The sequence below is a fragment of the Camelus ferus genome, chromosome 1 (assembly GCF_009834535.1).
Source record: "Camelus ferus isolate YT-003-E chromosome 1, BCGSAC_Cfer_1.0, whole genome shotgun sequence".
Classification (NCBI taxonomy): Eukaryota; Metazoa; Chordata; class Mammalia; order Artiodactyla; family Camelidae; genus Camelus; species Camelus ferus.
The window spans coordinates 80,241,762-80,268,993 of NC_045696.1; the positions used below are offsets into that span (position 1 = coordinate 80,241,762).

General features: G+C 43.5%; 1 protein-coding gene and 2 long non-coding RNA genes across 4 annotated transcripts in view; 2 read left to right on the forward strand and 1 right to left on the reverse strand.

Annotated features, from left to right (window-relative positions):
• LOC116665066 overlaps positions 1-19,327 on the forward strand; it is a 66,137-nt gene extending 46,810 nt beyond the window's left edge. Inside the window, exon 3 of the long non-coding RNA XR_004321655.1 lies at positions 18,668-19,327. This is a non-coding gene — a long non-coding RNA (uncharacterized LOC116665066). The remainder of the gene's footprint in view (positions 1-18,667) is intronic.
• On the reverse strand, positions 1-24,204 carry LOC106730060. 2 transcript variants are annotated; one of them, XR_004321652.1, is made up of 5 exons: positions 23,981-24,204; positions 19,251-19,295; positions 13,039-13,157; positions 9,037-9,106; positions 1-59 (listed from the first exon to the last, which is right to left on the reverse strand). It is a non-coding gene; the product is annotated as an uncharacterized LOC106730060 (long non-coding RNA). The 2 variants fall into 2 exon arrangements; XR_004321653.1 differs by lacking the exon at positions 9,037-9,106 and having other exon boundaries at positions 2-59.
• Positions 20,200-27,232, forward strand: part of TNFSF10 (TNF superfamily member 10) — a 15,212-nt gene continuing 8,179 nt past the window's right edge. Inside the window, exons 1-2 of the mRNA XM_006188098.3 lie at positions 20,200-20,538; positions 25,894-26,031. Of these exons, the coding sequence (XP_006188160.1) occupies positions 20,407-20,538; positions 25,894-26,031 (270 nt within the window). The 5' untranslated portion in view covers positions 20,200-20,406. The remainder of the gene's footprint in view (positions 20,539-25,893; positions 26,032-27,232) is intronic.

Sequence of the window (27,232 nt, forward strand, 5' to 3'; positions counted from 1 at the left end):
CAGTCTGGATCGGAAGTGTCGTGGCATCGGTGCATGATGGGTACTTCTAGTCTGCAAGGCTAATTTTATTGAAATGAGGACATAATGAGCAAAAAGTTACATTCAGACACTGGAGATTCCTGCCTTTTCCCACCTTTCTTTGTTGGCCTCTAGGCCACTTGTCACCCCCAAACTATGACCACTTATCAGCCCAGAGGTTCCTGCTTTTCTTTCTCTGCCCAGGGACCCCTGGTGCTCACATGATGTAGGGTTTCCTGCATTTGGCCTGTGTCTCTCCTTTCTGCCCAATGTCTGCCATTTGGTCTGTGTTTCCCTTTCTCTGCTTATATCTAGCTATCTGCCTGCTCTAACAACATGACATAATTATTAGTGTTATTCCCACTTTACATATGAGAAAACTAAAGAAGTCCAGAGGATATGACCATGGGGCCCTAAATCAAACCCAGGCCCTCCTGTTTACAAAGCCCGTGGCCTTCTTCACTACACCAGATCACTTTCCGGGAATTGAAAGTGCAATAGTTTACTGACCCAGAGAGTGACCAGGCTCAACTAACAGTGAGGCATCAAACAGGCTGTTTGTTCACTTCTGAGAGATGAACCTGTGCTAACTTCTCCACCAGCTGTAAAACCCTGCCATGACAAAACACTGACAGATGCCAGTAATGCAGAGACTGAAGAGGATTCAGGTGCAATCAGCCTGACCTTTCACACACCAGAAGTCTTCCTTGAGAGATAAAATCTACACTTGCTGAATTTTTAAATGATCTTAGAATTGTTAGTATTTTATGAAGAAATAGTCCTCAGTTTGTTTTTTTTTTAGCTCACTGCACTTTGGAAAACAAAGACACTTTCAATATGTAGTCATCAGATTCCAGATATCCCCCTTCCTTTGGGTCAGGGTGGAGTCCAGGAAAAAGGGAAGGAAAAGGTGGGGGAGGAGAGGGGAAAAGGGGAGAGACAGGTTGAGGAGAGGAGAGGAGAGGGGAGGGGAAGGCGGGAAACCTACTGGACTATAATAAATCCGCCACCATAACCCAGAGTAAATGAGACAGCGGTCCACTTCAGTCTGGATTCAGAGGCAAGCAAAACAACTCATCCCGTGTCTCCACAGGCACGTCTGACAGAGTGATTAACCTTAGTTCCAGTTGGACATAGTGACCTCCATTAGATAATGGCGGTGCAAACAGATCGTGTGCCTTCATTTCCTGGCCAATTACACAGCCCTATTTTCTTCCGTGTTCGGTACAAGTGACCTAAAAGCCTTTGAGGCACCAGTCAACAAGGTGTCGAGATACAACCACCCTTCAAAATGTATTCTGTCCTCACTTTTCTCTGTGGAGAAAATATCCTGCAGCCAGAGGCTGCCGTTTTATAGACAGGCAAAGATTGTTTAGCCAGACTCTTGAGTGCAAAGGAGAAGCCTATTTTCTCTCTGGCAGTTAACAGTGGAATTTCCTCTTTCAGAGAACAATGGATGTGGTCCATTAACTGAAAATGAGGCAGAACACATTGTACGTGGGGCTCTGTCTACAGTGGACTTGGTATTTTTGTTTCTGTAGCTTTGTGAGTTTGAAAGTCAAACAAGACTTGTAATTTGGTTACTTTTTAAGTTCAAATACCAATTTTTAAGTTAAAATTCTATTTGTAAATGTTTGTGAAGACAAGAAAAATTGGGACAGGGTAATTCTCCCCAGAAGACCAACAGTTCTTTCCTGGAGAAAGAGAAATGTTTGAAAAACCCACAGAAACATAGGAAGAGCATTGGTGAATTTGGCCAACTTTATAAACATTTACTAAGTGTCAGCTTCATGCTGAAATTGACACAAATGCTCTCTGCCCTCAAGCATCTCACAGCTGGTCCAGCAGGCGATCGAGGCGTAGTTCTGCCTTCCCACACAGAAAAGGGCCAGGGACTAACTTATTGAGAAGCTGGGCCAGCCCCAGACCTCCTTTCCCACACCTATATGCTTATCACAGCTTAAAAACAGACTTCCTGGTCTTAGGTTCTCTGCAAGCTTTGCCCGAGACGCTGCCCACTTGTGGTACCTGGGACCTGGTTTAGGCTGGACTATCACATGGGATGTATTATGGAAACTCCTCACCCTCTCCAGCACATTCCCTTTCCCTGGTTGAACTGTCAGGCCTGCTATCCAGTGCCAGGGTCTGCCAACAAGGCACCCCCTCCTCCGGGAAGCCCTCTCAGCACCCATACCCGCCCACTCCCTTCCTGCACCAACACCTCTGCATGGGGCTCCTGCCAGTCCCTTTATCTCTCTCTTTCCATCCCTTTGTACTGCTTACTTTCTAAGAGCTAGGAACTCAGCTTTGGGAATCAAAGACAATAGGATGCCCTCTGACTATTCAGGAGACACTCCTATGACGGAGTCCAACTTATAATAAATTTTACATGCTATAAAGTGTCACAGGTTCCTTGAAAACAAAGGGGCAAGGCACAAAACAGGGAGGTGCATATTCTACTGGAATAGGGAGAGTGCTAGAAAAGTGTTCTCCTGTGAGTTTACACTTGAATTGCCTTCTCCCTCCTCCCATCAAGTAAACCTCCTGGTCCTTTTTTATCATCCACTCAGGGTTCAACTCACTGAACCCATCAGTCTTCCAGGCGGTAGTGCTAATGGCAGACAGTCTGGAGGAAGGGGAGGAAACTTCATTCCTATCTCACCTGCACCCTCGGGTTACCCTGAATGCCACACGTCTGTTAGAATCCCACCTTTACAGAAGAGAAATGTGTATCAGAGAAGTTAACCTGCCTGGCATGGGCACACAGCTCATGAGATCTCCTGAGATGCGTGGCTAAATACGCCTGAACAGTCTTGCAGGGAGCGCCACCTGATCTTTTCCTCCTCTCCAAGACTGTGGCCCTTCTGCTCTCAAATGGGGAGAGGAGACCGCTGCAGTCAGGGGCCATGGGCATGGCCAGGTTCAGCCTTATTATGGAAGGCACAGCATGGCGTCCAGGGCTAGGGGCTGGGGGAGGCGAGCACAGAGCTACTTCCTCTTGTCCCGATACTTTCTCTTTTACACTCTTCCTGCTTGTACCTCTTTAAACACCCGTTTCTGATTAACAAGCATCATGTTTCTTTACAGTTAGTGTGAAGGGGCCCCTTCTGGAGGCTGTGCTTCCTGTTCCCTCATTCCCTCTCCTTTCTGAGTTCATCTCAACTTCTGCCCTCTGCGGAGGAGATGGAAGGCCTCACCCCACCCAGCACAGCTCACGAGGGCTGCCTGGAGGACTGAGCCATGCCCCACCCCTCTATCTGCAATAGCCCTGGGAGCTGGCCCTTGGACTGTGTTAGCCCCTGCCCTCATCTCCATCACATCCCACTCTTAACCATCACAAAAAGGCAAGTCTTACTGAGAGCACAGCATCTGATAAGCAACTGCAGCTACAGGCCGAGGGCTCTACTCATCCCCCGCTGTGCTGTGCTCATCAAAGACCGCAGAAGCCACTTTACAGAAAAGACTTCAGGCACTTCTAGCCTCAACACCCCTGCTTTGTCACCTGCAAGAAGGCCTTTTTTTCCTGTTTGATAGAGCAGTTGATGGTGTTATTATTTATTCTTCCCACTCAAAAAGAACTCCCCTCATTCATTCACCCACCTACTTACCCAAGATTCATTGGTAGGGAAACTGTACTTCCCAGCTTTCCCAGAATGGGTCTTAGATTATGCTTTCGGTTTCAGCATAGTTATAAATGGTACCCCCTTTTCTGACCAAGGGCAACCCAGTTTGGGAGATAAATTACTTGGTCACTCTATGTATTGAGTACATAATCGGTCACTGTGATAGATCCTAATGACGTGATGGTACATAAAACAAGGTTTCTCCCTCTTGGGATCTCACAAACTCAAGAACCTTATCTGTAGGTTGCATTTTTCTCTTCCTGGTGCCTCAGCCCTGGTTAATCAGTGTCTCTGTGGCATTCTCTCACCCCCTTTCTCCCTCAGTGTCCCACAAGAACACAGGGGACCCTTCAGAGCCCCTTGTGGATACATACTACATTTCAGTGTCTCGTGGAGACATTCCTGTGTGGTCCTTCCATGTCCTGCATGGGCCTGTTTGCCCCTCCATTACCCACATAGATGTTCTGATGTGCTTCATAAATGTCTCCTGTGAACAGTTCTGTGTGCCTCTTCAGTGTCCAGTTGGACCAGTGTTTTCCTTGTGTCTCATGTGGCTGCCACTTTGTACCCATCCACTGTCCCAAGTGCATATTCCTGGGGGCCCTTCTAGTGTTGCATGTGGACCTATGAATACTCCTTCAGTAATGCATCCTTCACCAGTGGTGTCCAACTTGAAGGTCCTGAAGAGCGCCCGAGTAGCAAGGGGTCCTGGGGTGCATATGTGTGTAGAGGAAATTTTGTCAATGGTTGATAAGGGCTCCTCTTATTTAAGAATATTCTGCCTCAGAGCCAGCTGGCAAATTTGTTTAAAAAAAAAAAGTAGATTCCTAGACTTCATTCTAGACCTACTAAATCTGAATTACTAGAATTTGAATTTGAACCTACGGATTTTCATTTTAAATATATTCCATGATGCTGTGGTCTCAATGTGTGTCTCCCACATTCATATGTTGAAGCCTAATACATAATGGCGTGGTATTAGGAGGTGGGCCTGTGGGAGCTGCTTAGGTCATGAAGGCAGCATCCTCATGAACGGAATTAGTGCTTTTATTAAACGAGGTTCAAGAGAGCTCTCTCCCCAAGTAGGGGGCCACCACAAAAGACCCCTGTTAGGGCAATACTCAGCAGAGTCATGAAGGTGGGGTCCCCCCCTCTGCTGCCCCAAACAGGTAGCACCGCCAACATTGCGATGGAAGCTTCAGGCAGAGAGCCCCAACAGGGACAAGGCCACCCAGAGCCTTGACAGCCCAACCTCTGTCCCAGTGGATCCAGAAGATACTGGATTTTAATTGGTGTTTTAAAAGAATGATTTTGAGGTGCATCTTGGCTTGAGAACCACCAGTTTGGCCCTACTCTTTTCTATCATCTCTCCTCTCTATGAAATATCTTCTCTTTTTCTTCATAATGAAATTCTGACTTTTTTTCTTTTATCCATCCATATTCTCCATGTTCCATGAAGTTCTCTTCCTCAGAGGAAGCTAATCCCATTCTTGACTGCAGGAGTTATTTCTCATTGTTAATTAATGCTTATTGTTATAAGGACAATCGCAGAATCTTTAGGAAAGAATATGTAATCAAGATAATGAATAGCATATCACACACACATATATATGCATACACGCACATACAAAAGTCAACTAATCAATATGATTAGTCATTAGGGAAATGCAAGATAAAATCGTAATGAGACATTTCACATCAACTTGAGCAGCTATGATTGTAAAAACTGGCAATATCAAATGTAGGTGAGGATATGGGTGGGGCAACTGAAACTCTCATACACTACTTACGAGACTGAGAAATGCTGTAACCACTTTGCAAGACTGCTGGCAGTTTCTTAAAAAGTTAAACACATAGGCTGCGACCAGAAGTTATATTATCAGGCATTAACCCAGGGAAAAGCTTTCGTGCAAAAAGACTTGTACAAAATCATTCAAAGCAGCTTTATTCATGGTTACCCAAAGCTGAAAACAATTGTAAGGGCTGTCAACAAGAGAATGGATAAACAAATTATGGAATACTACTCATCAATAAAAGGGAACTACTAACACATGAGAAATAGGATAAATCTTAGAAACATCATATTAAGAATAAAAGGGCAGAAAGTGGTAGCTTTGGGTGGGGCGGAGTTTTAACTGGAAAGATGCATAAAGGAGCTTTCTAAAGTAGTGAAAATATTCCATGTTTTGTTTTGAGTAGCATTACATAGATGTATACAAGTCATTCAACACTTACCTAACAGAACATCTAAATCTGTGTGTTTGTTTTAATGCCAATTATATCACACACAAATGCACACACCCACACCTAACACAAACACACACACACACATTTTGTTCCTTTTGTTGGCTAAAACAAGCCAAACACAAAAAAGAATACATACTGTATGATTCAATTTAAATAAAGTCCTAAGCTGGAAATTAATGCACAATGATAGAATTCAGAAATAGTTTCCATGGAGATGGAGTAAAGAGTGACTGGAAAAGGATGCAGGATAATTTTCTGAGGCCGTCACATTGGTTTATATCTTGACTGGCATGATAGTCACACAATTTCATATCCAAACTCACTGTCCTTTGTGTGTCAACTTGGCTATATTGGCCAGATATTCAGTTAAACATTGTTCTAGATATTTCTGTCAAAGTGTTTTTTGGATGAAATTAACATTTAAATTGGTGGACTTTGAGTAAAGCAGATTGCCCTCCATTATGTGGGCAGGCCTCATCCAATAAGTTGAAGGCCTTCATAGAGCAAAGACCGTCCTCTCCGCACAAGAAGGCGTTCTACCCACCAGTGGCCTTCAGACTCAAACTGCAACAATAGCTCTTCCCTGGGTCTCCAGCCTGCCAGCCTACCCTGCAGATTTTGGACTTGCCAGCCTCCTTCCATAATTACATGAGTAAATTCTTTAAAATAAATCTCTATTTATGCACATCCTATAGGTTCTGTTTTTCCAGAAAACCCTGACTAATACAACTCTAATACTGAAAATCTGCACATTTTATTATATGTTAACCTTATTAGAGTTGAAAAAAGAGATGCAGAAGGATTGAGAATGTGCAGGAGAAGCATGTCTTTCTCACTTTGAGAGATGAACAAGAAAGCATATAGTCTGGGGGAGGGTATAGCTCAATCGTAGAACCTAATGGTGAATTATTAGAAGGCATGAGGTCCTGGGTTCAATTCCCAGTATCTCCATTAAAAAAAATGATATAGCCTGATGACAAATTGAAATTATAATGCAGTCATCATAGTCATCACCTGAATTGTATACAAAAATGAAGTCAGGTGGCCACTGGGGACCTAGTCTCAGACACAGCTCTGTGCCACTGGAACTTGAACTTTCTTTGAGCTGTGCAGACCAAGGATGCCAACAGGCATATTCAGAACAACACCTGCCAGCTGCAGCCTTCTAGTCTCAAGGTCTCCCCTTGTAACTATGCAACCGTAAGGATCCTAACCAATCCTTACTTTAAAAGCACACCTTACTTCTTCCTAATTATAATTCTTGATAAACAGCTCATAACTGCAGCCTTACAGTTTTTGCCTTAATAAGCCTCCTCCATTTTGTAGTCTGGTGGAATGCAATTCAAGTGCTTCTTGAATCTAAGTCTCCTGGGCTGCAGTCCTAACAAACCCCAAATACACACCTTTACATTTCAATGAGGTCTCTGTTTCTAAAATTTTGGTTAATGAGCCTCAGTTTCTGTGGCATTTGTTACATAGCTGTCTTAGTCCATTTGGGGTACTATAACAGAATACCACACACTGGGCACAGTTCTGGTGGCTGGGAAGTCCAAGATCAAAGCACCAGCATGGTCACATTTTGGTGCAGACCCTTGTCATGTTCAGATTCCACAACTTCTCTCTGTGTCCTCACATAGAGAAAGAGGCTAGGGAGCTCCGTGAGATCTCTTTTAAAAGAGCACTAATCTCACTCATGAGGGCCCCACCATCATGACCCAATCACCTCCCAAAGGCTGTATCTTCAAATAGCGTCACATTTAGGGGCTAGGATTTCAACATTTAAATTTGCAGGGGACACAAATATTCAGACCACAGAAATAACTCTGAGGGGAGCAGCCTTACCATAAAGCCAGACTGTGGAAGAGTGTGAGGATAAAAGAACCTGTCTGCACAACACTGTGGGTTTCCAGGGTTAAGCACTGAGGAAGCCACCCTACATCTAGATACAATGCTAGGTGAGCTGATAACTTCTGGTGTTTGAAGTAGATATTTATCTTGTGCTTTAGCTCCCTAACCTCCTTCCTGTGTTAGGAGTCCCCCACTTTGTGGATAACCCACTTCTCACTAGAGAAGCTGAGAATTTCAGAACCTTCTCATTCACCTTTGAAATTAGGGTACAACATACTCTAGACTCCACCAAAGAGATGCATAAACACACACATTAATCAGAACCTAATGGTGAATCATTAAGTTTCACAGAGCTAAGGCAGAGGCTGAGCATTTTTGTTCTGTGGGTTTTGATCAGTAGCCAGTGTTCAGTTCCCAGAAATAGCAGTATCACTGACTCAAGTAGCAGCATCTGATGTCTAGTGTAGCATGTGCATATCCTGTGGTGTGCATATCCTGTCGTGGTAGTAGCCATATTGCTACCAGAATGACTGCGGGGATAGATTTTGGCGATCTTGGATTTGACAGCTTCAAACCTAAGTTTCCAGCAAACCCCACCCCTACCAAGATACTAGCTATCCAATAGCCTTTTACTAAGTTGCTTTTTATGTTTCAATTTGTCTGAATTGGCTTTGGTTGCTTGACACTGAAACCCCAACTGAAATTTTTTGGAAGCTCTTTTAAGCAGCATTCTCTGTTCACTGCAGCTGAAAGTATTCTCAGTGATGCCCAGTCCTATGATCTGTTAATCATCCAGTGCTACAATAATGCTCTGTGGTCCCAAACTCAGTGGATTAAAACAACAATTATTTATTCTTGTTCACTTGTCTGTGGGTTGCCTGAGAATCAGCTGATCTAGGCTGTGTTCAGCTGACCTTGACCCCAAAATGTAAACTGAGTCTAGCTCAGCTCCATATATCTCTCATCCGCCTTGGACTACCCAGGGCTTGTCTTCTTATGGAAATGACAGTAGTCAAGATAGCAAGACCAGCTGTGCAGTTATAATTCAAGCCACCTTGTGTTAGGTCTACTAACATTCCAATGGCCAAGTTCCACAACCAAGCCCAACATCTGTAAAGCAGGGAAACATTCTATGCTGAGAAGAACTGCAAATCACGTGGCACAGGGCATGAATAGAGGATGAAATAAAGAATTGGGAACAATAATGAAATCTACATCAACCTACACCCCATCCCTAAAGCCCCCAAAACCCAAGTGTTAGCTAATGGCTGGTGCTAGTTTAACAGTTTCTGTTTTATACCTATTGAAGTCTTGTCAGAAGAGGTCTTGGATACACTGCCTTCAGGTAAAGAAATGAATGTCCATTACATCTGCATGATCAGGCAATGAGAGAACAAAAAGTAAAAGTGATCACACTGTTAAGGATCTAACGACACATCATGTAAAAATTAAAATGGAGTAACTATGGTTCTCCATCGTGGATGAGGTTTCAGACACCTTCTTGCATCACTCAGAATTTGAATTTTCTTGACTGTATCAAACTCAAGGACACCACCAGCCATTTTCAAAACAGTATCTGCTAGCAGCTGCATCCCACGCCCTTCCCTCGCCACCCCAACTATGTAATCATTTGGAATACCAACTACTCCTTGCTTAACAAGCACCATTACTTCTTGCCAGCTCTAATCCTAATTCTAGACAAATAAATTATGTAACCTTGTGGGTTTCTGCCTCCCCCATTTTGTGGTCCAACTGAACACAATTAATGTGTTTCTTGGATTTGTGTTTCCAGGGCAGCAGTCCTAACAAACCCCAAATAAACACTTTATTTTTTTTTTTCAGTCTCAGCCAGGTCTCCATTTTGAAATTCTTAGTTAACACCCCTTAGTAAATCCTATTGCTTGATTGATAAGGAAATGAATGCTTGGTCAAAATGTAACTTAGTCAAGGTTATACAGCTTGAAAATGTCAGAAGAATGAATATACATCAGTATATTTTAGATAGACATCAATATAACAACAGAATGCACATTGATTTACTCCCAGGTAAATGCCTCTGACCCTTAGCTAGTTTACTTACATTATATTGAGGCAGAAAGTTTTCTGTATTTCTCAAATCATTTATTCCTCCCTCCATCCTATACCAGATATAAGATTGGATAGAGGTTTTGGACACCTCTGCCCACCCACCCACACTCCACCACTCAAAATGCTGCTGACTCAGGCTAGAAATCTCATAGGTGTTAGTGAGAGACTGGCTGGGATCTGGGGCCCTTTACTGCAGTGTTTGCACCTTGACAAATGTCATCCTGAGCAACAGAATACAAAGAAATGATAAGGGACTAAAAATAACTGCATGCAAGCACAGTTGGGGCAAATTATGAGCAACAAGATACAAAAAGATCAAAGCCCAACTGCCACTTCTGAGGAGCAAAAACAGGGTACTGGGCAGGATCCCTGCACACAGCACCACCAAGGGGATGGGCAGACCATCTAAGCCACCCCTCAGGTTCAACCACAGATCCACCCCTACCCTCACTTCATTTAAGGGACCAGCTCACATTGCCCCCAACTTGGAGAGCAAGCAGGGGTATCTGTTATTTGTTTTTGTTCCCTCATGCTGCGGCACGAGTCCCAGTAAAGCCTTGCCTGAATTCCTCACCTGGCCTCTTAATAATTTCTATTAATTAAAGAGTCCAAGGACCTGGGTTGGTAACATCAAGGCAACTCAGGGCCCAAACTGATGCAGCAAACTGCTGCCAGATGAATCTTCTTGAGCAATACAAGGTGTCTGTGTCTTAATTACAAATACACTGGAAATTATAGCTTTTATAATAAAATCCTTATATGAGAGAGAAAATTTTTTAAATCTTTACAAATCTTTATAGGACACTCAGTAGCAACAGCTTCTGTTTTTGCTTTCTAATTAAAGGCAAACAGAGCTAAATCTCTGTAAAATTAGGTGTGGGAAATAATGAACCTTTTAAAGAAATTCCCTAGATGGGCAGGTAAGGCAATATGGACTGAGTGATGAAGGTCTGAGACTTTGTTTGAAGACAAAAGGAAGATTTTGATGAGTGTTAAGTAGTGGAGGACCATGATCTTATTCACAACCTCCTTCGCAGGCCTATGAGAGGGCTCTGAGGGCCCTGAGAGCTGTTTCCCTTGGACTTCACATTCACAAAGAACCTCCAAAGGAAAGTTTGATGTTATCTCCATATAAACTTAGACATACAAGCCAGCATTTTCTTCTATGTTAAAAGCATTGATTTACTAAAATTATTATTTAAAATATACCATAATTTGTGAAACCCTATTTAACCTTTTCTTCATATTTGGGGGAACGTTTGGAGCCTCAAAAGATACAGGGGGCTGGACCTCCCCTGCCTCCTGCAACCCCTCTAACCTCCTCGACCCCTTCCCTTCTCCCCTGACCTGGCCACAATGGGCCTCTTCTTCATATTTCAGGATCTTATTTTTCTCGTTGACCCCACGATAAGGATGCTGACTTCCAGAACAGTTAACATCGCTTTGTTGGTCTTTCCTGCCTTTAACACGTATCATAACCATAATTCTATTTCCAGTCTATAAGAAAGTTGTTAACACAACTTTTCTTTGAAAGTCTTACCTTTCTTTGCTGTCTCCCATTTCTTCTCTCTTCCCTGCCTGGCTATGACTTACGCCTTCTAGTTATGTCACTCATCTTTCTCATTCACTCCAGGATGTAGAGTTTGTAAGTATGGTTAAAAAGTGTCAGATTCACATAACATCTAAAACTTTTAAGACGGAAAAAAATGCTTCCTTGGCACTTCACCTGTGTCCCAAAGGAGCTTACGTTTTAAAATCTGACATTTTGACAGAGGCAAAACTAGGATTTGAAAAATACTTTTCTTAAAGGTGGATAGTTGGTTCACATACATCTAGAAGTCCAGGGTAGGAAATGATGGTTTAGTGGTGATGAGTGGGGCCTGACTGAACCCAGCAGGGGCTGGGGCTCACCCTAGACCAGGCATCCCAAACTTTAGGTTCCAAGGGATCAGTGCTTGCTAAAATGCAGATTCCTAAGCCCGCGGCCAGAAACTCTAATTCAGTGGATCTAGAATAGTCAGGAAATGCTGAACAAGATATAGGGACCCTATATATAGCTGCATATACTATATAGTATATGTATGGCTCCTAATGGCTGGGAGATCTTGGGCGGGTCCTGATTCTGAGGGTAATTAACTGTGTGACCTCGGCAGGCAAATTAACTTCCCTGAGCCCCTGTTTCCTAGTTGGTAAAAAAGGGTTAGTAAGCATGAGACATAGAACATGATGGAATTAATATTTTGGAAAACATCGATGTTTTACTCCTCTGCCTTCGAGTGTGTTAATTACTCCCTACCTCTCCGGACTGACCCAAGGGTGTATATCTATGTCTGTATCTGTATCTATAGCTCCAATTTCCTTGGTAGAGGTGGAATAGGGGTAGGAATAGGATGGGAGCAGATGGGGAGATTATAATTTGTTCCAGAGAACAAAGGAATTTATATTCAGAATCTGACATTCGGTGGGGAGGGTATAGCTCAGTGGTAGAGCACGTACTTAGCATGTAGGACACCCTGGGTTCAATCCCCAGTACCTCCATCAAAGTAAATAAATAATTAAACCTAATTATCTCCCACCCCCACAAAAAAGAATCTCACATTCAAAAGAAGATTATGCAGCAAAACAATAGCTATGAGAGAGTATTTCTCCTTTCCTTTACCCACTCCCCACCTTCTCCCCTCCCCTCACAGTAGCATAAGAAAACTCAAGTATGGAAGTTTCAAGTCTCCAAAATTCTCTTATGGTTTAGAAAACAGCCCTTCTGCCTGTGGCAGCTGGGCCATGAGGCTTGGAGCTCTATGGCAGACGGAGGCTATGTTAGGGAAAATTAAAGTCCCAGCCCCCTGTGGCTGAGGGGATGATAGAAAGGAGAGAGAGCAAGTAGGACTTTGGTGAGTGAAGAGAAGGGGGTGCATAAATGCTGGGGGCAGTGGGGGGGGGTGTCCTGTAACGGGTCCCCTTCAATATCCAACATCCCCAACACAATTTCCCAAAACTGGGGCAACAGATGAAGACCAGATTAATTAATTAATGCTGCTCAGGCAGCAACACTTTTCAACAGATTTCTTGGTGACTTTAATGTGCATTAGGCTGAGAACCACTGGATCAAGAATTAAACAGAATGAACATTTAAGTACCCCCACTCTACTTCTTAACATGAAGCCCTTGGGAGAATAAACGGGTTAATTATAGAAGCTAGTATTTCTCGGCTTACCTGAGCATTGTGTGGATTCATTTGTCACACCAACATACAAAGGAAAATTCTATAAACTCTAAAGAGCTCTCCTCTGGAAATGTTTGTTGTAGTCCAGAGTAGAAAAGTTATCTAGGAACCTGGGAAATGAAAATAGATGAAGGTTTTAGCTGAAGTGACGACAGCAGAAGTGAATGTTTGCTCTCTCATAAAGTAGATTTTTTTCCCTTAAATCAAAGGAGATGAGCCAGTCCAACAAAACCACTTTCTTAAGTAGCTGATTACCCTGGTGTTAGAATGAGTGAGGTTAGAATCCTGGACCTGCCCTTACTAGCTATGTGACTTTGGACATTTTACATAGTTTCTCTAAGCCTCAGTGTTTTAGTGAGCAAAGTGGGCGTTATTACATAGTCTCCCTCCACAGGGTTGCTGTGAGGGAAGAAAACCTGCATTACATGCTTGGTGCTTGGGTAGGGCTGTTATGAGCCCCTTTATTTAAGAATTTTGTTGGAATTCTTAAAAGCAGAGAGACCTAGGCTCTGCGGTGGACCTACAGCATAAGAACGCCCAGGGGTGTACTTTTAAAAGCCATGCAGGCGGTTTCCCTGCGCAGAAGGATGGTTCTGGAGCAGTGGCTCTTGGATTTCAGCACGCGTCAGCCTCACTTGGAGGACTTGCTGGGCCTGTCCCCCGAGTTTCTGATGCAGGAGGGCTGGGGTGGGGGCCCAAGCTCCCAGGGGCCACACTTGGAGAGCTGTTGCTCTAGATAAGAGGTCAGCTGTCTAGGCCCTGGGCACAAGTCTGGCCCACTTTGTGTTCTGGGAAATGCAGGGGGGTTTTGATCTTTAAAAAATTTTTTTTGATTGAAGTATAGTTGATTTACCATGTTGTGTTAATTTCTGGTGTATAGCATAGTGATTCATTTATACATACGTATATTTCTTTTCATATTCTTTTTTATGGGAAACACAGTTTTATTGGTACACAGCCACATTCGTTTTCATTTTGCTATAGCTGTCTTTGTGTTACAAGGGCAGAGCTGAGTCATTGCAACAGAGATCACAGATGAACAGAAGTTTAAATATTTACTATCTAGTCCTTTCCAAAAAAAAACATTTACCAGCCCCTGTTCCAGAGTAGAAGAGTTCAGGTAATTTGGGGGAAAAATTCACCTTGGAAAAGCCCCAGAGTGAGATTAAATTCATCAACGCTCAATAAAGAGTAAGGTTCAGTCAGAAGTGAAGTGTTGTGTTTCTTCAAATCTTGCTCTAGTTCTGTTTGTAAATTTACACATTCTTGGAGTGAGTAGAGAGCAGCTGGCTGAGAAATGTTAATAAAGTTATGTAAAAGATTAATATTGATTATACCATCTATTTCCTTTTCCTTTATGTTCTTGTCTAATATTAGCTTGACTACCTGTTAGAATGTCAGTAATTTATTTCAGAGGCTTCATCACAGAATAGTGGTTCTCAACCCTCGCACGTAAGTCACCTGAGGGATCTTTTTAACAAAAACCTGATCCTACCCGTGGAACTTCTAATTTAAAGGATGCGGGGTGGGACCTAGGCACTGATGTTTTTAAAACCGTCCAGATGATTTCAATATGCAGCCAAGATTGAGAATCATAGGCAGAGTGTGATTTTTTTTTTAAATGTATTAGTTAGTTGAAATTATTCCCTAGGTCCTGTTACTCTAACTACAAATCGACACGCACTGGTGGTCTCTGGCATTCTTATTAGCGGGCTTGACCTCTTCACCTGGAGCTACCACTTTTTATTACCCATGTCACGCCCACAGCATGGGCTCTGCTAACCCACAGACTGAGGTCAGAGATTGGTCTTCCATCAGGAAAAGTAGTGACATATTAATAGTGAAAGAAATGATGTCTCTTTGTTGGAATGAGTGATATTTAAGGCGTATAAATTGGCTAACATATTTCAGAAGCATTCACCTTGCTTCCACAAAGGAAACATAGGAATCTAATGAAGCATCTAAGGCAGGGCGTAGCACTCTTTCTGGAAAGTTCCAGATGATGAATCTCCTAGGCTTTGTGGGGCAAAAAGCAAATCAAGTTACAGCTGCACCACGGAGGTGTGCAGTGCGCCCAGCAGGAGGAGGGACGAAGTCGTGAGAGCACTGGGCACAGTCTCTGTCCCAACCACTCAGTCCCACAGTTTCTGCGTGATGCTCGTTCCTTTCATGCAGGAAGAGCCCGAAGCAATACGTAAACAAATGAGCAGAGCTACTTGGGTTTTCATCACTGCCGTGTGTCACAAAAGGATATTCTCCTTTTGATTGCTTTTCAGCCATTAGAAAATACAAAAGTTAAAAAACAAAAGTAAAAATCACTCTTTTGTGGGTCATACAGAGGGAAGAGCTGGGTCAGATCTGACCTGCAGCCAGCCGTTTGCTATCACTTGTTCTAGACTCAGTCCTTAGGCACAGCATCCTAGGCCTAAGGATGGTTCTATATTTAGCTCTGAATTAACATTCTGATTGCCCACTGCCAGCTAAAAGGATGATAGGATCCAGCCAATGAAATATAGTCACTTCTGTCTTCAACGAACCTTTCACGCGAGGTGACAGTCCATTCGGTCAGCTGTTCTCAGCTTCGGCTGTACATTGGCACCATCTGGGGAGACTGAAACCTCCCACACCCAGATCAATTATGTCAGAAACTCTGGGGCGGGACCCGGAGATCAGTAGTTTTTAAATCTCCTCGATGATTTCAGTGGGTAGACAAGGCTGAGAACCACTGATCTTGGGAGGAGCAAAGAACTGGGACTTCCTCAAGCTGCAGAACAGGTGATATGGTTGTTTCTGTCTGCTAATAAATATTTGTTTAGTAACATCTTCATGTGTGGGAGAAACTGGTGTGAGCCTTGCTTTTATTGTAATAGGATGGTGAGATTTCTGGGAGAGTAGCTAACATGCGTGCACACCTCATGCACAGCAAAATAAGCCACCAAAAAATGAAAAGGCACGCTATGGAATGGAAGAAAATATTTGCAAATCGTATATTGAATAAGGAATTAATATGCAAAATATATAAAGAACTCATACAACTCAACAGAAAAAAAAATCCGATTAAAAAATGGGCAGAGCAAATAATTAGATATTTTTCCAGCGAAGACATACAGATGTCAAACAGGTACTTGAAATGATGCTCAACATCAGTAATCATCAGGGAAATGCAAATAAAAAACCACAGTGAGATATCACCCCACAGCTGCTAGAATGGCTCTTATCAAAAAGACAAGAGATAACATTTGTTGGTGAGGGTGTGGAGAAAAGGGAACCTTGTGCACTGTTGGTTGGACCTGTAAAATGGTGCAGCTACTACAGAAAACACCACGGAGTTTCCTCAAAAAGTTAAAAAAAAGAACTACCATATGCTCAGCAATTCTACTTCTGGGTACTTACCCAAAGGAAACAAAATCACTATCTCAAAAAGATATCTGTAGCCCATGGTTATTGTAGCATTATTCACAATAGCCAAGACATGGAAATGACAAGTATCCACCAGTAGGTAAATGGGATAAAGAAAATGTGGTGTGTATGTATACAATGGAATATTATGCAACCACAAAAAGAAGGAAATCCTGCCATTTGCAGCAGCGTAGATGGACCTTAAAGGCATTATGCTAAGTGAATGCCTTAAAGGCATGATGCTAAAGTCAGCCAGAGAAAGACAAATACTGTATGATCTCATATGTAGACCTAAAAAAATTTTTTTAGAAAACCCAAACTCAGATTGGTGGTGGCCAGAGGCCAGGAGTGGGGGAGGAGGGTAGGAAATGGCTGAAAGTGGTCAAAGGAAACAAACTTCTAGTTTTAAGGTACATTAGTCCTGGGGGTGTCACGTACAGCTTAGTGATTATAGTTAACAATGCTGTATTGTATATTTGAAAGTTGCTAAGAGTGTAGATCTTAAAAGTTCTATAACTATGTGTGGTATGGATATTAACTAGACTTATTGTGGGCATCACTTTGCAATGTGTACAAATACTGAATCCTGATGTTGTACACTTAAAACAAACACCATGTTATGGGTCAATTATATCTCAACTAACAAAGGTAAGCTTGACACTGAGGATGAGGAAACTGGTTTACAGAAAAGGCTGCACACTTCCAAGGGAGGACCTGGAAACCCAAGTCTGTCTGCTGTGACCACAGGTTTTACCCACCAGGGTCTGCCACGTGCACGTGCTACACCAAGAGCAGGGACTCAGGGCTGCCCACGCCCTACCTGCTCATCCTCTGAAGCATTGCAAGAGCCCCTGGAAACAAACCTGTGCCAATATTCTTCATTTTACAAGAGCAGAAACACATCCAGAGACTTAAAGTGACTTTCCTAAAATCACCCAGAGAGTTGATGTTAGAAAGGCCATAAAACTCTATCAGCTGTCTCAAAGCAGAACTCAGGAAAAGAGGATGGGGCAACTTTTTAAGGCAAAGTAACCTTCTATATCATGATGGTGGTGATGGTGACACATTGTATATGATTACCAAAATTAATCAAACTGCTCACTTAGAATTGATGGGTTTTAATGTATGTAAATAATAACCTAAATAAAGAAAATAATGCTAATGTACATATATAATTAAAATTAATGTCACCCACTTTCTGTTACGTTTTCCTGACTTTAGCAATTATTGCCATGTACTGGGGGTTTCACATGTCAGGGACGTGCTGAATACTTCACATTTCTTATCTCATTAATCCTTGAGTGTTAATGCAGCTTGTCTAGACCACTCAAGTGTATTTCCTTAGTCTTTCTGGGTGACGTTTTCTGGAATTCCACATCTATCACTGCCAATACAATCGTACTTAGGGCTAACTAGGATTTAATTCTCGAGTGGATGAGCAGGCTATGGCGTCCACCCTAACTCTTTCTATAGCTAGAAAGGTTACAGCCGTGTTTACCAATTGCACCCAGGAAGCCAGTCATGAATAATTTATTTCATCCTCCCAACAACCTTTGGGGTAGGTACCATTAACATTCTGACTTCACGGGTGCTGAAGCTGGAACGGAGCCCTTAGCAAACCAGCCAGACAGACACACTAGGAAGCAGCAGGCAAAGATCTGATCCCAGGCGGCCTGAGCCCCTGCGGTTGTTGGCTTAATCCTCACACCACCTGGCCTCCCAACCAGGGACACCAGGCAGGCTGCTGAGCTGGTGTGTGGGGGCCAGGGTGTGGCTCTTGCAGAGATGACAAAAGATGACTTTCCCAATGCAGCAGGCATCTCCAGACTAGTGTGGCCTCAGACACTGGTCAGATCTGTTGTCTGTTCCCAGTGCCAGGCTGCTGGGGTGAGATGCGATGTGGGAGCCTAGGAACTGGCAGTCACTGGGCAGACGCCCCCATCCACAGGGCACAAGAGGCCCTGAGCATTGAGGTGGGGGCTATTTGACAGGAGCCTCATGTAGCCCTTTCGATTTTGAAGAATTTTTCAAGATGTGTTTACCTCTTGGTCCCTGACTTGGCTATAGAATGGAGAGAACCTCCAGGAATCTCACTAGTGCTCTTCTGGGCAACTGGGGCAACCTAGCATGTTGTTTCCATCTATTTTTATTTTTCTATAGAGCATCTGCGTCTTCCCTTCCAGTGAACAATTTGCCGATGACACTTTACCTTTAAACGCAGTGCCAGAGCCTGACTGAAATGCAGACTGATCCCTCTGCAAGAGGACACAAGTTACCACGTCTTAACTCCGTATGAAGCTAATTGGGACAAATTAAACGTGTACTGACTACCTCAAGATAACTGGAGATTTCTGCACCCTCTCTAATTACCAGAAACAATACCACAGTGACGTGCTCTTCTGGAGATTGAGAATGCACAACTGTGGAAGAACCTGCATGTTAATAGTACCATCAGTATAGGAGAGCCACCACATACAAGGATGCCGAGACTTAGTTAAGTCCCCACTATCTGGCTTAATTCAGAAAGATCAGGAAACATTATCCCTGGTCAAAGAGGCTGAATTAAATTGAGACATTCCTGGATTCACAGAAGATATCAACTCTGGATCAAATTAAAATATACTCATCTCATTTGGCATAATGTAAAAAATTAATACAAGACAAACAGAACAAATGACTGATGAGTCTGGGAACCATGACTTGTTTTGCCTTGAAGGGAAGTTATGTTGTACCTTTTATTTATCATGTATGTTTATCTTTTGTGGGATTTAATTAAAACATTCAGTTATTCAATAAATACTTACTCGAGGACTAGCTGTGCTCCAGGCACTCAGGTACAAGGGGTTCCGCTGCAAACAAAAGAGACAAAAATATGTCTTTATAGAGCCTACACTCTAGATGGTGAAGACAAGTAATGAAGGAGTAAATTATATAGAATGCCAGAAAGCTTGAAGTGCTTGGAGGAAAAACAAAGTGTGGGAGCAAGATAGGGACGGACAGGGTGGGAAGCAGGAGACTGCGGTTATAAATAGGGGTGCAAAGAGAGAGCCTCATGAAGAGATAAGGAAGAGGTGGTCCTTAGAGCATCATTTGTGATAAAGATAAACATTGGCAGCAACCTGATACATGTCTATGGGGGACTGGTTAACTACGTCATGATGTATCTGTACAATAGGACACTGTACAGCAAGGGAAATGTACTATGGCTACAGAATGAGCCCCCAAGACACAGGCATGGATAAAAACAAGGTGCAGAATGATGTACAGAGTATGTGACCATTTTTGTCTGTCATGTACATGAGATAAATATTTTACATATAATACTTAAATGCATGGAATCTCAGCGGAAAGATACATTAAAAACTGTTAATAATGGAGTTGGAGAAAAGGGTAATTCATGGACAGGTAAGGGTGAAATACTTCGTATTCCATTTTACTCTGAGTATCTACTGCTGAACGGCCAGGCCCCTCAAGGTGGCTGTCCTCTTGCTCTCTCCCCCCCCTGCTCGGTCAGTCCCTGCTTCACTCACATGAGAACCCAATCCTCTTAATTATGTGGCTTAATTAGTCCCTGCTAATTGCTGAGCCCCCCTGACATCAATGCCCCTATAAAAGGTAGGCGCCTCCTCCCCCAGTAGCAGTGAAGATTGCTACCATGTCCAGCCCGTTGTCTGCCATACACAGTGGGGCGCTGCTCCCCAGGAACCTGTAGTGGAATCCTCCCTTCTCTCTTGCTTGCTGGCTGCTAGTGGTGAGGGGTTCCCAGGCTTGCATAATTCCAATCTCTGTCTCGCCCGTATGGATTTTTCTCTCCCTGTTTGTCTGCTATAGCTTTCAGTTTCACTTTGTTCTTTTCTAGTAGACTGAACTTCGGCTCCCCGCCCCACCCACTTCTTCCGTCACCTCCAGACATAACCTGCTGCCTGGCTGACTCTGCAGCAGTCAGGCCCTGACGGGACCATGGCCTCGGTGCAGGCTCCGGGGGGCGCCAGTCCCGGGCAGACCTGCGTGCTGATGCTGATCTTCACCGTGCTCCTGCAGTCCCTCTGTGTGGCCATAACCTACGTGTACTTCACCAACGAGCTGAAGCAGGTCAGTACCAGGCACGGGGTCCCTGACAGAGGCTTTCAGCAGCCCTCCACTTACTTGCCTCTCTGTCGTCTTCTCTGTGAAGATTTTGCAGAGGAGGAGACAGCTCGGTTTCTCTGCCTGGGGACCCTAAATGCATGTCATTACTGAGAACTTTACAGAGGGGCGAGTTGAAGGGACTGTGTGGACCAAGTGCAGTGACAAAACTGGCCCCACAGTTACCAGCAGATGCAGGCACCAAACTCCTGAGCTAGTTTTTCTTGTTTCCAGCAGTCCATGTCTGTTTTAATATTAGCAACTGCTGCCGTTCGTTGAGTGTTTTCTGCTTAATGCTTTTTATAGCTCTCAACTCAAATTCTCTGGGGTGAGAGGAGCTGCATCAGGGCAGGACTGTGTCTGCTTTTGCTTACTGTGAAACCTCTAGGTGCTAGCATGTGGCTCCCACCTAGGAGGTGTTCATTAAACGTTTCTTGAATGAATAACCAACCTTCACAAATGTGGTGGTACTGCTAGTACACAGGGGTAGGGTAGAGTTGAGGCTTAATCCAAAGCCAGGCTCTAAACCACTTGTAACAATGCTGCTTTGTGTTCCAGATGTGGCTAATCTCAGTGGATTTTGAATGCAAAATATTGAAAATAAGCCAACTCAGTTTTTGGCTTTTTGTTTTTATTTTAACTAGTTGTATATTATATAGTAGGGAACTCTGAGCTGCAAGGAACTCTGACACCCTCATTTTGTAGATGAGGAGACTAGAGACACCTCCAGAGAATGACTTGTCAAGCTCAGGGAGAACTTGGAGGCAGAGCTGGACCCAGGTCTTCAGCACCTAGGTAATGCTGTTCCCATCACAGCCGGGTGTCCATAGGGTTAACCTGTTTCCACTTTGTGATGAACACAGCTCCCTGCTGCATTGTGACAAGGCAGCATCCAATCTGTCAGCTGGCCAGAAAGGCTGAGGGTCTTGGACAAATACAAATTGTGCACAAATAGAGTGTTTCTGTAAAGGAAATGCAGTTTGTATATCCTGTGGAGTATAAACTTGGCTCTCAGTTGGGGATTTTCTTTGGAAATGAATGATGTAGACTTTTGTTCACAAGTAATTATGAAAATGATCACTACCATTCGATGACCAGTAGAGTCAGCTTTGTTATAGAGCAATTTTGAAGAGCCCATATATTTGTAAGAAAAAAAAAATCCATGTCACTATAATCATGTCTTTAGTTCTGAGTCTGCAGGAGAGACTGGAATGCTGCTGTGTTTACCAATTTGGAGCCATCATGTCCTAAGCTTTGTTAACTTTGCAGTATAAAGAGACTAAGTCTGTGTCTCCATATACAAGAGGTTCCCCTAATTTGCTCACATTAAAGTTGGCCTCATTTTAAGACTGAATCAACTGGTTTTCTACTGATCTGAGTCATGCAATTGTCCATGTATATGATTAAGTTTTTTTAAGTATACTATAGAAATGGAGATTTCAAATAAAGCTTAACATCTCCCTATTTGCACACATTTTTCCTGATTGCGTGTTTATATGTGTGTACACTACTGTATAGACATGCAGAAGAATTCATTGAAAGTATTAGAGAATTAACAGATATTGAGCAAATACTATGTTTCAGAAACTTTCAAAGTATTGCCCTATTTCTTCCTCATGACAATTCTATAAATATAGTTATCCCATTTTATAGATGAACAAACTAAGGCTCGGGGAAGTTAGGGGACTTGTCCAAGATTACAAAGCTGGTAAAATGTAAAGCCCAATTTTGAACGTGCATTAAATAGGTGCTTAATAAGTTGTCACCATTGTAACTAGCATTGAGAAGTCTCTTGAAGTTTTGACCCTCTTCATCAGGGACTTTTGCAAAGGAAAATGAATCTGAATCTCTTTGGGTAACTGTGTAGAGTTTGGAAAAGCATATTCAACACAAACATTAATTTCTTGAGACAGATCACAAGTTCCACTTTGGCTAGTGAAAACTTGCAGAAGAAGAAGAAGAGGTCAAAGATTGTAGGGAGTGTGGGTTGAGCAGGGCTGAGGGATGTTGGACTGGATCCTCACAATTAAGCCTGTAAACCAGCAAGCATGAACAATAAATATGCATTCAGTCTCTGAAGTCTGTCTCTCTGAGAAAGTTTATGACAAGGGGACTGCCTATCACTGTGGCATCATAGACAGGGAAGAAAAAGAAAGAAACCCTTATCCACCGGTCTCCATAAATGATCCTTTATGCTATTTGTGGTTTGCAGAAAATAATTTGTTAGAGACTAATAATGTCTGGGCAGCAGAGCGTGTCTCTGAGCCAGCCACATCCACCCTGCCGACCTCAAGCGCTGCCAAGGCCTGGCTGGCCCTGGCCTAGACAACCACCGTATTTGCCATGGCAGCAAAAACACTGAAAATCCACTTCTCAGAACCAAGGGCTTCTGGAACAGAAGAGCAGGCACCCAGTGCAATAGCTCGGGGCTGTCCCTCCTTCTAGATGTGTGCAAATAAAAATAGCACACACATCCCCCTGCTCCCACCTCTCAGATGTGGTTAGCAAGAGAAGAGACCCAGCCTGAGCTGTGCTGTAGGACATTCACACTTTGAGGTGGAAAGAAAAGGGTGAGAGAGACACATCATAGGAATCATCATTAATTATTCTCAGAATAACCACAGCACCCCTCACACATGCGTCAGTCACCTGCATTCGCCAGGGTCTGCAGAGGAAACTACCAAATGTGAAACCTGTCGGGCAGCTGGGGCCTTCTGTGGTTCAGAAATCAATACAGAAGCATAAAAATGTCTAGGAGGAGACACACCAGATGTCGACAGTTGTGATCTCTACCTAGGGGCCTTTTCTTCCTTTTTTATTTTTCTATGTTTCATAAATTTTCTACTGTGAACAGTGTAACAGTACCTATGCTATCCATGTGATTTTTCATACGGACCTAAAGCACATGACATTTTAATATAGCCTTAAGAGAAAATAACTCTCCAGAATTTCCCACACAGTCTGACCTCAACCCTGTGAACAAGAGAGATCATCCCAAGGGTGATTCCAAGGAGGTGGAATAAGGGGGAATCACGGGTTTTGTCTGTACTTTTAGGAAAGTATTCTCTAACTTTCTGTATTTTCCAGGCTGCCTGTGTATCCTCAGTGCTTCTAGGCTTCATTAAATCTGGGGTAACAGTGGAGTCATACTGGCTCGTCAGACTCCCTGCCACGTATACCTAGGACCTTACTGAGTTTTCAAGGTTCTCCCTCCCACCTCCTGAAAGTGTTTCTGGAAAACTCCCAGAGAATATCCAGGGGTCAGCAGTTGACCTGCGTTGGCCCCTGCTCACTTCCACCCTCTCAAACTCCCACTTCACAGGGGGCTGCTGGCTACCATGACCTCCTCATCCCAGCTCCTCTCAGCCCTGCCTTGTCCTGCCCCTGGCCTGGCCTCTCAGGCACTTACCCGGTTCATGTTGAGACAGCGTTCAACTGCTGGGAAGTAAGAAGGCAAGTTGTTCCCTCCCTTCTGTCTCACGCACTTTGTCTTGTCCCAACGGGTTACCAAAACACTAAAGTCTGTTTATTCAGTTTCATCAGATCAGTGCCTGGCCAAGGCACACCCTATCCTGGCTAGGACCATGTCTAACTAGGACCATGACTAGTTCTTCCTGGAACTACCCTCAGGCCTTTTAGCTAAATCCAGCTCTTCCCCTCTGGTCCTTCCCCAAGTTTGCTAGACATGTTCTTCTACTTCTAAATTGAGTTCCTTCCTTGGAAAGGATTTTAAGCTCCCATATAATTTGCAGATGAAAACTGACGTCTACAGTAGAAGAGCATGGGGGTGGGTAGGGACAAAGGAGTGGTGTTTAAAGTCTTCGCAGGTCCTCTCACCTCAGGTGGCCCCAGCTGTCACCCCCACTACCTCTACTAGGCAAATGTTTTACTCTTGTAATTTATTAAGGGAAGAAAACAAACATTTATTTAAATGTAAATGAATGTTCTATGCCAGAGTGTGGGGAAGGAATGAATTAACTCAGGTTTGTCACTTTGACACTTGAGAGACCTGATCAAATGTCCAAAGGGTACGTGGCCTGGCCGACTTCAAACCCGCATCAGTCCAGCTGAAACCTCTCATAAGCAGTTGAGTTGTTTTGACTTGGAATGAGATTGTCCTTCTATAGGAAGGAGCAGATCATTGTTAAGTTTGATCCTTCTTCCAAGCTTTCGGGTCCCCTAAATTCACGTAACAGATAAAAATGGCTCTTTTCCCATTTATTTCCCCAAAGAAATGCATTTCAGTAGATTTGTACAGGGAAATAACATCTCCTGAATCCTAGTTTTAAAAATGAAAACAGGAAAGAAAAAAAAAAAAAAAAGCCTGTCTGACCTTGCATAGACATCCTGTTTTTCTTTGTAAGATGAATGGGTTGTCATCCTGAAGTATTCTGGATGGTCTTAGGTGGGGGTGGGGTGTGTGTAACACTAAGCACAGAGTTTGTTGACAAGGATCTGGCCATTGTAAATGTTCACTTGATCAGAAGGAGGGAGAAAACCTCAAGTGGTGTTTCAAGTCTCTGCAAGTAAATCCCTAGCTGGTGTGGACATTTAATTGGGCAACATTCAAATTCCTAGCGTCAGTGTGGTCTGGATTCTGCCATCCAGAGGAGAAGAAATTACAATAACTAGAATCTACTCAGACAGCCAAAGCTCAGATCAAGAAACAGAACATAATCTGTACCCTCAAAGGGTTTGGCTAATTTTTTTTATTGGGATCCTGGAATTTAAACAGACTCTGCTGCCTCCTTTGTACTTAGGTGGGTTTCCAGCTGTAGAATGGGATTCACACTATGTCAGAAATGGAAGGGACCTCAAAGATGACCACAGTGAACCAGCTCAAAACGCAAATGAAGAAGAGATGTGGAGGAGAAGAAGAAATGTGTTGAGGATACACAGATATTCACGGGCAGAGGCAGTGAAGGGCATTGTGACCCATTGTGGCCCACATCTGTTTCCTCTCCACCATATCCAACTGCTTGCTTTTTCTTAATTTGTTTTTGCTTTTTGGGGAGGGGGGAAGGTAATTAGGCTTATTTATTCATTAACTTTTGGAGGAGGCGGTAGTGGGGATCGAGCCCAGGACCTCGTGCATGCTAGGCATGCCCTCTACCACTTGAGCCATACCCTCCCCTCTTCCAACTGCTTTTTTTTATTCAAAGGGCAAAGGACAGCATGCTTGTTTTTCCTTCAAGCCATGAGCTTATCCAAGGTGCTAAGGCTCCTCTGAATCTGTCATCAGTTTCTGTTATTTAAACTTCTACATAAAGAAAAATAAAAAGCACTTGTGTGTAATACTGTGTTATATTCACCTCAACACAGATACAGGACAAGTACTCCAAAAGTGGCATAGGTTGCTTCTTAAAAGAAGATGACAGTTCTTGGGACCCCAGTGATGAAGAGAGTATGATCAACCCCTGCTGGCAAGTCAAATGGCAGCTCCGTCAGTTTATTAGAAAGGTAGGTGAACCACCGGCTCGCTTCACGAGCAGACACATATAGAAGGCTGGAGGAGAAGCAATATTTAAGATCTTCAAATCTAGACTTCACAGGAGGAAACTGGAGCCCTGAGCTTTTAAGTGATTTTTCCCCAAATTCACAGAAGTAGGGACAGATGGAACAGCACCCAACAGTGGGTCCTGGTCTAGAGTTTATTCCTCTTCTCCAGAAGGCTTCTTCTCTAGTCTAAACTTTTCATCATACATTGTGGAAACTGAGGCACAGACAGAGTAATGTGTTCAAGGTCACGTGACAATAAAGGGTGTCTAATTTTTTTCTAAGTCAGAAAACAAAAGAAACCAAATAATGATGTTTTCTATTCTTCCCACATTGTTGATCTCTGGAATTAAGTCTGTATTTTTGTATGCATATAGAGATGAAGAAAGAGGAAAGGAAGAGGGAAGAAAGAGATACTTTGAGAAATCGAAGGCGATGACATCTCAATTGACAGTTAGTAAATGACAAATTACACAATATTATTATCTGCTTGTGAAAGTTGCTAAAATAGGATCTCTAGCAGAAGCTTTATGTTAGCTAGCCGTTTATTTCACTAAATGTGATGACCTAGTTTTACTTCCAGCAATGTGGCATGTCTAATAGAGTTTCTTCTCTCAGGCTGCTTCTACCTATCTGGAAAGGTCAGTTGAGAACACAGATGCGGAAAAAGCCTGTAAACTATGATGCACCATCATTGTTTAAAAATTACTGGGGACATTCCCAGGGTAGGGGGAGGATGTGTTTTAAAGAGGTGATTGTAAGTCTATTGTCTGGTGCTCTGTGTGCCTTTGCATAGAAACAGTGTTTGGGATTAGGCTAAAAAGTCCTCATAGCAAAAGCCCAGAGTCACCCGTGGTACTGCCTCTATGAGAAATGAACTCAGACTCCCACCTGGGTGTCCTCGAAGCACAGCTGCTCTGCAGCTGCCCTGGAAGTGTGGGTGGGGCGCCGGCTGTCCAGGAGACATGCTGGAGCAGCTGGGGCTCCTTCGGCCCAAGAGCCGAGGACCAGGAAAGACCCGGGCCGAGGGGAAGGGTCCTGAGGAACGGGACCCCAGAGACCCTAGGGTCAGAGGGGTGGCAGTCCCACGGGCGGCAGAGGAGAGAAAGTCAGGGCTATGGCAGAAATCCGGAGGCTGGGCGGGGAGTGGGGAGGTAGAAGCAGG